At 47.1% G+C, this 11,902-nt stretch overlaps 1 protein-coding gene across 1 annotated transcript in view; it reads right to left on the bottom strand.

The window, feature by feature from the left end:
- The window catches only part of LOC121008697, a 112,163-nt gene that overhangs the window by 76,114 nt on the left and 24,147 nt on the right, over positions 1 to 11,902 (bottom strand). The window contains exon 6 of the mRNA XM_040441393.1: positions 9,424 to 9,768. Within this exon, the coding sequence (XP_040297327.1) occupies positions 9,424 to 9,768 (345 nt within the window). The remainder of the gene's footprint in view (positions 1 to 9,423; positions 9,769 to 11,902) is intronic.

The raw sequence follows: 11,902 nt of genomic DNA, 5'->3' as shown, positions 1-11,902 counted from the left end.
CCGTGCGGGGTCCATTAGACGCCGGACACCAGACCCCATTGACTATAAGGTCAGTTACCCTTCCGCCATAGCGCACAATACTGCAGCGTGCTGGGGGATGGAATCTTCTATGGAGTCTCTAAACTCCTATAATCCCTTTCTCTAATACATACATTTTATAAATCCACAGAATAATGTAGTGTACGGGGACTGTAATACCCGTCACTACCAAAGGTCACTTGGTGTGCTGTCGTCCCTCCTTAATTATGGGAAGTTGGTATATGTCAGTTTTATAAAATGTCATGTAATGTAATGCATGTATTTCCCTGTTACTAGGAAACTTGCAAGTACAGGCCGGCTAGGGGTGTCATTCCAGCTCTTAGGCATTAGAGGGAGCTAGAGAGCCCTAGTTTATAAAAGGCCCAGTCAAGGAAGGGAAAGGCAGTGTAACCTGATCTAGTGTGGAGTGCAGAAGCAGTCTAGACCAGAGCTCAGAAGTTTCTAGAGCCTGAGGAAGCTGAGAGAGACTGAGGCAAAGATCAGAGGAGCCAGAGGTACTGAGAGAAACAGAGGAGGTACTTATAAGAGCCATAATCAAGGATATAAAGCCAGACTTAGGTTAATGGGCCTTGGTGAAGAATTGCTACATTCCAGGATCAGACAGAATTAGAGTGCAAGCTCCTTTGCTGCAAGTCCTGTGTTCAACACTCTGTAATTACCCTGCTGTACTGAATTGCCTGCATCGACCGAATTGCAAAATCGACTGTATGCTGAGGAACTGCATTTCCTTTATTGTCTCTGCTTGGAAAACCTACTAAAGTTTGAGTTCTGTTTTAATCCTACGTTTCCGCAATTCATTCCTGCATCCGCAAACGGCGTGCCACCGTTTACTTGGCACTGGCGTCACGAACTATTTCTAATTCTATACCTGCCCTTGCAGAGAGTCAGCTGTACCAGGTTAGTGTATATTGCACTACTACACCCAGAAACACCTACTACGCACAACTTGAGTACACTGCACCTCTCTTTTGGCGTTCCACGAACAGGATACGCACGCTTTCTAGTGCAAGAAGCGTGAACTTTGTGCCTTATACCGTTGCCCTGTGACCAAAGTGACAATTTGCCTGTTTATTTCAAGTGGACTTTGTGGACTGAAAATTATACCCAAAGTGTACCAAAAACTTCTAAAAAGCGCTGTGCAGTGTTGCGCTACACAGAGGAAGAGAATCGCCGCATTGGAGTGTGGTTTTGTGGACTTTTTACAATCCTGCTTGCTGTCAGTGAATGGACAGCGTTTTGCTAAAGATGGCCACCGGCTGCCTGGAGTAAAGTTTCCCGCGCCGCTGAGGACATTCGTGGGCGGATCCCTGCAAAGACACAGAGAGTCCCGCCCCTCTTCATCATCGCACCGCCGCGGCCCTGCTTCTCCTGCGTCATCGGGTGCTCAGGACGTCCGGAACCTCGCGAGACTTGACCTGCGCAAGCCCGACGATACCGGTAAGCACTTGTAACCGGAGGGAAGGGGAGTGCACCGGCCTCTTTAGTCGCCAGCGGCCACCTCTCAATAGACTACCATGTCAGAGCCAGGAGTGCCTGAACAGCCGGCCCCAGGAGAGCTTGCGGCTCCTGGTCATCCGGCGGCCCCCAGCATGATGCCCTTTACCATGCCCTACTATTTCGGGGCCCCATGGTTCCCCCGCTACAGGGGAGAGACCCATACCCTACGGGACTTTGAGGAAAAGTTGCTGGCACTATTCCGATTATACCCTATAAATGCCGACCAGCAAATGGAAATCATGCTGGCGCAACTGGAGGGGGCTGCCCGCAGGGAAGTGTTATCATGGCCTGCTACTGAGCGGAGTACACTAGAACAGATCTTCACCCGCCTCAGAGCCACTTTTGAAACTAGGACTGCCTCAGAGATAAAGATGCACTTCTTTGGCAAGAGACAGAAACCCGGTGAGTCCCTCCGTGACTATGCCCTATCACTTCAGGAGGCTTTAGGGGCTGTAATTCAGATAGATCCCAAAGAGGCTGATAACCAGGACCAGACCCTGAGGGAACAATTTATCAACGGGGTGTCTAGTGAACAAATAAGGACCCAGTTAAAGATGCTGTCTGCCCAGCACCCTAACAGTGCCTTTCTAGACTTTAAAGAACTGGCTATAAAGATCCTGGGGTCCACCGTATCTCCTGAGTTGAGCGCCCTATCTGAGTCATCAGCCTGCAGGCCGAAACCGCTTATCACTAACCGAGCTGAGGCCGGCCAAGCTGTTCAAGTGTCAGCTACTGATACTGTTGCCATGCTGACAGAGCAAGTAAATCACCTCACTAAAAGTTTAGAGAAAGTGTGCAGAAAAATAGAGGAATGGGAAAAACCCATAATGACAGAAGAAGAATTCCTGTCATCTCCTAGGCCGTTCTCACCTCCATACCAAGAGACTCACCCCAGGGATCCTGGGAGGCGTAATAGAGGTCGCAAGAAGCCCGTGTGTACATACTGCAAAAAGCTGGGACACACAGAATCCACGTGCTGGCAGTTAAACAGGGCAACCCCTGAGGCTGAGGACCACCCCTCGGGAGGTAGAACACTAGGTCCAGAAGATCCAAATTGGATGCCACGGTATGTAGGATCCCATCCTAAAATCAATATAGAGATCAACGGGGTCCCCTTTGAAGCCTTATTAGATACTGGGTCTCAGGTCACTACCATTCAGCTGCCCGCCTTTGAAAGGTTCTGGGACACCAACCAATTGACCCAGCCGCCTGAATCCTGGGTGGAGATTATCGCCAGCAATGGCAAACCAGTAAAGGTTCATGGATACTGGGAACCCACCCTGCAGGTGGGAGAAGTAACCCTGCCTCAACAGGGAGTGATCGTAGTACAAGCCGGTGACAGAGGAGGACATCCTGTCATTCTAGGCACCAATGTCTTCAAAAACTGTTATTCAGAAATACTTGCTGTATTACATCAAACTTTGCCCACTGCTTCCTCTGCATCCAGGAGAGTGATTCAAAAGACTATTACTGTGTTAAGTGCCCAGCAGAGGTTTGCTAATGAGAAAGGAGAAATTTGTACTGCCAGGATCCGTGATATTAAGCCTGTGACTTTGCCTCCTAATTCTCAAACTCTTTTGTGGTGTCGTGCTGTCCTGGGAGTCGAAGGCCGAGATTATCCAGCCCTGGTGGAACCGATCCAGATGGAGGATTATCCTTATGTGAGAGCTGCCAAGTGCCTGGTGAACGTCTCCCAAGGTAAAGTACCTGTCCGTCTGATTAATCTGAGTAATCATCCTGTTGCGCTTACTAAGCATTGCCCTGTTGCCCAGCTGTCCCAGGTGTCCTTCCAAGACATCATTCGTCTTCCAGTGACAGAAAAGCCGTCAGCTGCAGACCGCGGATGTTCGCCGGTGACCCAGCCACAAGTGCCCTGGTGGGAAGAGCTCCATGTCGGGGACGAGAATACCCCCCAACGGCAACAAGAAGGGATTATACAGCTTGTCAAAGAGCACCACCAGGCCTTCAGTAAGCATGCCACTGATTATGGTGAGGTGAGTGCCATACAACACACTATACCTACTGGCTCTCATCCTCCTATCAAGGAGAGGTACAGACCTTTACCGCCTACTTCATATCAGACTGTAAAGGAAATGATCCAAGAGATGAAAGACTCTAATGTAATCCGGGACAGCCGTAGTCCGTGGGCTGCACCCCTGGTCCTTGTAAAGAAGAAGGACGGGGGTATCCGTTTCTGTGTGGATTATAGGAAAATTAATCAAATAACCCACAAAGACGCATACCCACTGCCCCGCATTGAGGAGTCACTAACTGCTCTGGGCTCCTCTGCCTATTTCTCCACATTGGACTTGACCAGTGGCTACTGGCAAGTACCCATGGCCCCTGCAGATAGAGAAAAGACTGCTTTCACTACTCCCATGGGCCTGTTCGAATTCAATTGTATGCCGTTCGGGCTATGTAATGCCCCAGGGACTTTCCAGAGACTAATGGAGCGGTGTCTGGGTCACAAAAATTTCGAAACAGTGCTGCTGTATCTAGATGACGTCATTGTGTACTCAAAAACATATGAGGACCATCTGAAACATTTGGCAGAAGTATTTGAAATCCTTATCAAATATGGCTTGAAGGTAAAGCCATCCAAGTGTCACCTGCTCAAACCTGCAGTAAGATACCTGGGGCATATAGTAAGCGGAGAGGGAGTGCAACCTGACCCTGATAAATTGGCAGCTGTCCGTAATTGGCCGGTTCCTACTACTGTCAAAGAGGTGAGGAGTTTCCTGGGTTTTGCCGGCTACTATAGACGTTTTATCCCCCATTTTGCTCAAATAGCTGATCCTATCCAGGAGCTCTTGAGGGGGCAACCCAAAAAGAGTCCTAGAACTCCTGTGCCCATTGAGTGGAATGAGGAAAGAGAGATAGCGTTCCAATTGCTAAAAAAGAAACTGACCGAGCCCCCTGTGTTGGGTTATCCAGATTATAGCAAGCCCTTCCATCTCTATACTGACGCTAGCAAGCAAGGCCTGGGAGCTGTGTTAGCCCAAATCCAAGAGGGAAAAGAGAGAGTGATAGCATATGCAAGCCGCTCCCTGAAAGGAGCTGAGAAAAATGACCAGAATTATAGTTCCTTTAAACTAGAGTTCCTGGCATTAGTGTGGGCGGTGACAGAAAAATTCAAGGATTATCTAGCCGCCACCCCGTTCATTGCATTCACTGACAATAACCCTCTGGCACATCTAAATACAGCTAGATTGGGGGCCTTGGAGCAGAGATGGGCCTCTCGCCTTGCCAACTATAATTTCTCTGTAAAGTATCGTGCTGGACGTACTAATGATAACGCTGATGCTTTATCCAGGCTTCCCACAGAGACAGCTCCTGATGATGTGCGAGATGCTTGGGAAGATGTAGAGATGCCGGCTTTCTATAACAAATTTGCTCAACAGGATCAGGCTCGAGCTACCAATAACAGAGCTGCAGTTCCTTCATCCTCCAATAGGCCTGAACCTAAAGAAGAAAGGTGGGTGAGACTGCAGTCTGAAAGTAGAGTGCTGGGTGAGCTGTTGGACTTCATTACTAGTGGCAGAGCCCCTGAGAGGATTCGGCGTAAGAGTGCAGATCCTGAGCTCATCAAACTATGGAGACAGCGCCACCAACTCTTCATACAAAAGGGCCTGTTGCTACGGAGGAGCCTAGACCCAGTGTCCAACGAAAGAGTACACCAGATTCTCATACCCCGACGAGATGCAGGTATGGTGTTGGAGATGTACCACAATCAATCCGGTCACTTTGGGGTCCAAAAGACTGAGGCTACTATCCGCCAGCGGTTTTACTGGGTGGGCATGAGAGAAGACATGGAGAAGTGGTGTCGAGAGTGTGTAGCCTGTGCCTTGAAACGAAGTGAGCACCATGATCAGAGGGCACCACTGAGACCCATTGTAAGTACCCGTCCTCTTGAACTTGTCGCCATCGACCATGTAAAACTGGAGCCTAGTCGCTCAGGGTATGTTTATGCCATGACTATTATTGACCATTTCACAAAGTTTGTTGTAGCAGTGCCTGTGAGAGACCAGACAGCCAAGACTACAGCCGAAATGTTCTGGAAGCACTTCCTCCTGCCCTATGGATGTCCAGAAAAGATCCTCACCGACCAAGGACCTGCTTTTGAGTCTCATCTGTTCCATGAACTGTGCCGCTTACACAACTGTAAGAAGATCCGGACAACGGCCTACCATCCTCAAGGTAACGGATTATGTGAAAAAATGAATCAGACCTTGATAGAGATGCTGAGGGCCGTGCCTCCTGAAAACAGAGGAGATTGGCCCAGTCTGTTGCCACAGCTCATGTTCACATACAATCATACCATACATTGTTCCACCGGGTATACCCCTTTTTACTTGATGTTTGGGCGCCAAGGGACATTGCCTGCTGATCATTCATTGGATGTACATGTGCCTGACTGCATTAACCCATTACCTAACACCGACTGGGTTGCTGAACATCAAAGGCGATTGGATGCAGCCAAGGCCATTGTTCAGGAACGTATGGACTTTGCTAGAGACCGGCAGCAGAAAGACTATGATCAGGCAGCCCAGGCAGAACCCTTGACCATAGGGGCCGTGGTATGGTTAAAGAATAACCGCCGTACCAGTAAATTGGACAGTAAATGGGAACGAAGTCCTTATGTTGTCACTGCAATCCCAAATGTTGGAACTCACACTTATGAGATCACCCGGGAAGACAAGGGATCCCAAATTGTACACCGAAACCAGTTGAAACTCTGCCTGACACCAGAACCTAGTGCCGAGAGTTCTGGATCAGAATATCCCGTGTCAGAGTCAGCCATACAGCCCGAGGATCCTATGCAGGCTGTTAGTAATCTGAGGTATGACGCTGATCCCATGCATTGGCTTCTGACACCTTGGTTGAACTTGCTGGTGCCTGCTCCGGCACCTACTGTAGCTTCACCTCCAGCAGAGCCGGTTCAAGATGCCCCGGATCCAGTTTCCCCTCTTGTGGATATTGTTGTTCCCGTTGTTCCTGTTGTTCCAGTTGTTCCAATTGTTCCTGACCAGGGTCTCGCTGATGGAGACCCTCCTGTTGCTCCTGTCCCTTCTACTTTGTTGCTGAGGGAAGAGGAGACCCCTGTACTGAGAAGGTCTACCCGGATGACCAGGGGACGCCCGCCAGTCCGTTTAGGAGACTTTGACTATTCTGGTGGCGTCTCCTCCCAAACCGTTGTTACTGGGAATACCTTGTTGGACATTTGTGCGCAAGAATGGACTCCCCCACGTGAGCCCTTGCCTGTGCTACACCCACAGGAAACCCCTGGGTAGTTCCGTTTTTATGCTGTCATTTTATTGTGCAACTTCATACTAAGGAAATGTGCCCAGAGATGGACTCCACCGCATGAGAGCCTCTGTGATTTAATAAGAAATAACCTGGGTACGGACTCATGTTTGTTATTTGAGCCTCCAAGAACTTTTATACCGTTTTCTACTGTTTTATCATGGACTTATTCATTGTCATGGACTATCCTGGTTCTAATGTTACGCTGTGCCAGGTCAGCGCCCCCGTTCCATTCATTATCCTGAGAGAAGAGAACGACGCCCCTTGTCACTGCCCTGCACCTTTGCCAATTGGACCTGATGTAAATGCAGATGAATTGCATATATGTATGCCTGCATGTCTCTTTTTCTAATTCAGGTAGAGATTCCAGTTGGGCGACCCATGATGGAGTACGAGGGCGTACTCAGCTTAAAGCAGTGGGGTATGTAGTGTACGGGAACTGTAATACCCGTCACTACCAAAGGTCACTTGGTGTGCTGTCGTCCCTCCTTAATTATGGGAAGTTGGTATATGTCAGTTTTATAAAATGTCATGTAATGTAATGCATGTATTTCCCTGTTACTAGGAAACTTGCAAGTACAGGCCGGCTAGGGGTGTCATTCCAGCTCTTAGGCATTAGAGGGAGCTAGGGAGCCCTAGTTTATAAAAGGCCCAGTCAAGGAAGGGAAAGGCAGTGTAACCTGATCTAGTGTGGAGTGCAGAAGCAGTCTAGACCAGAGCTCAGAAGTTTCTAGAGCCTGAGGAAGCTGAGAGAGACTGAGGCAAAGATCAGAGGAGCCAGAGGTACTGAGAGAAACAGAGGAGGTACTTATAAGAGCCATAATCAAGGATATAAAGCCAGACTTAGGTTAATGGGCCTTGGTGAAGAATTGCTACATTCCAGGATCAGACAGAATTAGAGTGCAAGCTCCTTTGCTGCAAGTCCTGTGTTCAACACTCTGTAATTACCCTGCTGTACTGAATTGCCTGCATCGACCGAATTGCAAAATCGACTGTATGCTGAGGAACTGCATTTCCTTTATTGTCTCTGCTTGGAAAACCTACTAAAGTTTGAGTTCTGTTTTAATCCTACGTTTCCGCAATTCATTCCTGCATCCGCAAACGGCGTGCCACCGTTTACTTGGCACTGGCGTCACGAACTATTTCTAATTCTATACCTGCCCTTGCAGAGAGTCAGCTGTACCAGGTTAGTGTATATTGCACTACTACACCCAGAAACACCTACTACGCACAACTTGAGTACACTGCAATAATACAAGTACAGATGACTGTGGGGACCGAAAACTATCCTTTACTACAATGTAACGGGGTCGACCTCCAGCTTATCCTACTGTATGTACTACTACTCCCACCAGATCTTTGCAGGAAATCATTCACAGTGCAGATGATGGGGGTCTGGTGGGAACTATCTATGGAGTCAGTGTGGTGCAGGGTGTGACTAGGCCATCAGTGTTCTGTGCGGTGCGGGGTCCTTCTAGGGTTGTACCTGTTACAGGGAGGTCGTGATGCTGAGGAGATGTCAGGGATTCATGCTCCCAAGTCACTCGCACTCCAGAGCGGAAATCTTTCCAGGGAACTGTGCATTCACTTGTAGCATCAAAGGTCTGTTCCTCGTCCGTCTGGATACGTTTTCTGGTTGAAGAGATTGGTTTATTATCTGCCATATTATTCCAGGTAATAATAATACTTGACGGATAAAACTTTAATAAACTCATGGAGCACGTCACTGTGTCTGATGCATCGGGGGTTAACTTCACCGGCTTCACCATCTGTGGAGTCACTGGGGGTAAAACATATGATGAGCTTTATGTATGTGTTATAAAATCCTATAAACGTCCCTACTCTTGTAAAGGAGTCTGGAAATGCTGACACGGATTAGTTGTACAGAATCTCCCTGCAGCAGCTCTCAGAATGTGCTGTATACATAGATGTCAGTGAAGAAGCTCTCAGAATGCGCTGTATACATAGATGTCAGTGCAGCAGCTCTCAGAATGCTCTGTATACATAGATGTCAGTGAAGAAGCTCTCAGAATGCGCTGTATACATAGATGTCAGTGCAGCAGCTCTCAGAATGCTCTGTATACATAGATGTCAGTGAAGAAGCTCTCAGAATGCGCTGTATACATAGATGTCAGTGCAGCAGCTCTTAAAATGCACTGTATACATAGATGTCAGTGCAGCAGCTGGATACATAGATGTCAGTGCAGCAGCTCTCAGAATGCGCTGTATACATAGATGTCAGTGCAGCAGCTCTCAGAATGCACTGTATACATAGATGTCAGTGCAGCAACTCTCAGAATGCGCTGTATACATAGATGTCAGTGCAGCAGCTCTCAGAATGCGCTGTATACATAGATATCAGTGCAGCAGCTCTCAGAATGTGCTGTATACATAGATGTCAGTGCAGCAGCTCTCAGAATGCGCTGTATACATAGATGTCAGTGCAGCAGCTCTCACCCTGAGATCTCTATATACCAGTGCAGCGCGGTGAAGAACTGTAGGTGCATTTTATAACTATACACTTACATCTAATAACCCAACCCATAATTCCTGATAGTACAGTGTGTCCAGAGAGTTACTCACATGAGATGAAGAGAGGTCCTGTGCTTCTCTCTATGGGGCGATCCAGGCTCGGGTGCTGTACTTCACACATGAACTGAATCCCATGGTAATGTATGGGAAATGAGGGGACGTGTAATGAGGCTTTACAGCGGTATCCAGTATCTGAATATTGGGCTGCTATGGGCTCGATCCGGAATTTGTACTTTTCTACGGGGACATAATCATCGCGTCCTCTCTCCTTCACAAACCAGGTCACGGTCAGTTTATTGGGGAAGTATCCGCTGATGTCACAGTGCACGTTTACTTCTTTATTGACTAAGATAATTGGTGTGGATATCTCACCGACTTCTGGGCGCCAGGGTAGACCTATACACAAAGGAAAAGCGCAAAACCTCATGGACATAATTCTACAAATACATCAATGATAATGGGAACAGAAGCAATAATCACATCATGTAAGTCCAGAATCCAGCAAATACAGGAATTATCAGTTGTTTCAGAACTTTTCCTTCTATGTAATGTTACCGTATTTTTTGCTTTATAAGGCTACTTTCACACCTGCGTTCAGGTGTCCGCTCGTGCGCACCGTTTGAAGGCTCTCACAAGCGGCCCCGAACGCATCCGTCTGGCCCCAATGCATTCTTAGTGGAGGCGGATCCACTGAGAATGCATCCGCCTGCCAGCGCTCAGCCTCCGCTCCACTCAGTGAGCGGACACCTGAACGCTGCTTGCAGCGTTCGGGTGTCCGCCTGGCCGTGCGGAGACGAGCGGATCCGTCCACACTTACAATGTAAGTCAATGGGGGCGGATCCGCTTGAAGATGACACCATATGGCTCAATCTTCAAGCGGATCCGTTCCCCATTGACTTACAATGTAAAGTCTGAACGGATCCGCTCAGACAACTTTCACACTTAGAAAATTTTCTAAGTTTTAATGCAGACGCATCCGTTCTGAACGGATGCGAACGTCTGCATTATCGGAGCGGATCCGTCTGATGAAACATCAGACGGATCCGCTCCGAACGCTAGTGTGAAAGTAGCCTTAGACGCACTTTTTACCAAGAAATAATGTTGCTATAAAGTGCTTGTGTCTTCTAATTGGTAGTCAGGGCGATCCAGCAGTGCCACACTCCCTGACTGCTTCCTTAACCACCTCAGCCCCCAGTGCTTAAACACCCTGAAAGACCAGGCCACTTTTTACACTTCTGACCTACACTACTTTCACCGTTTATTGCTCGGTCATGCAACTTACCACCCAAATGAATTTTACCTCCTTTTCTTCTCACTAATAGAGCTTTCATTTGGTGGTATTTCATTGCTGCTGACATTTTTACTTTTTTTGTTATTAATCGAAATTTAACGAAATATTTGCAAAAAAATTACATTTTTCACTTTCAGTTGTAAAATGTTTTAAAAAAAACGACATCCATATATAAATTTTTCTCTAAATTTATTGTTCTACATGTCTTTGATAAAAAAAAAATGTTTGGATAAAAAAAAATGGTTTGGGTAAAAGTTATAGCGTTTACAAACTATGGTACAAAAACGTAAATTTCCGCTTTTTGAAGCAGCTCTGACTTTCTGAGCACCTGTCATGTTTCCTGAGGTTCTACAATGCCCAGACAGTACAAACACCCCACAAATGACCCCATTTCGGAAAGTAGACACCCTAAGGTATTCGCTGAGGGGCATAGTGAGTTCATAGAACTTTTTATTTTTTGTCACAAGTTAGCGGAAAATGATGATTTATTTTTTTTTTCATACAAAGTCTCATATTCCACTAACTTGTGACAAAAAATAAAAACTTCCATGAACTCACTATGCCCCTCACGAAATACCTTGGGGTGTCTTCTTTCCAAAATGAGGTCACTTGTGGGGTAGTTATACTGCCCTGGCATTTTAGGGGCCCTAATGCGTGAGAAGTAGTTTGAAATCAAAATGTGTAAAAAATGCCCTGTGAAATCTGAAAGGTGGTCTTTGGAATGTGGGCCCATTTGCCCACCTAGGCTGCAAAAAAGTGTCACACATCTGGTATCACCGTACTCAGAAGAAGTAGGGCAATGTGTTTTGGGGTGTCTTTTTACATATACCCATGCTGGGTGAGAGAAATATCTCGGCAAAAGACAACTTTTCCCATTTTTTTATACAAAGTTGGCATTTGACCAAGATATTTATCTCACCCAGCATGGGTATATGTAAAATGACACCCCAAAATACATTCCCCAACTTCTCCTGAGTACGGCGATACCACATGTGTGACACTTTTTTGCAGCCTAGATGCGCAATAAGGGCCCAAATTCCTTTTAGGAGGGCATTTTTAGACATTTGGATTCCAGACTTCTTCTCACGCTTTAGGGCCCCTAAAATGCCAGGGCAGTATAAATACCCCACATGTGACCCCATTTTGGAAAGAAGACACCCCAAGTTATTCAATGAGGGGCATGGCGAGTTCATAGAATTTTTTTTTTTTGCCACAAGTTAGCGGAAATTGATTTATTTT

This window comes from Bufo bufo, chromosome 7 (genome assembly GCF_905171765.1).
Source record: "Bufo bufo chromosome 7, aBufBuf1.1, whole genome shotgun sequence".
In the NCBI taxonomy this organism is placed as follows: domain Eukaryota; kingdom Metazoa; phylum Chordata; class Amphibia; order Anura; family Bufonidae; genus Bufo; species Bufo bufo.
This window is presented reverse-complemented; position numbering and strand designations above follow the sequence as displayed.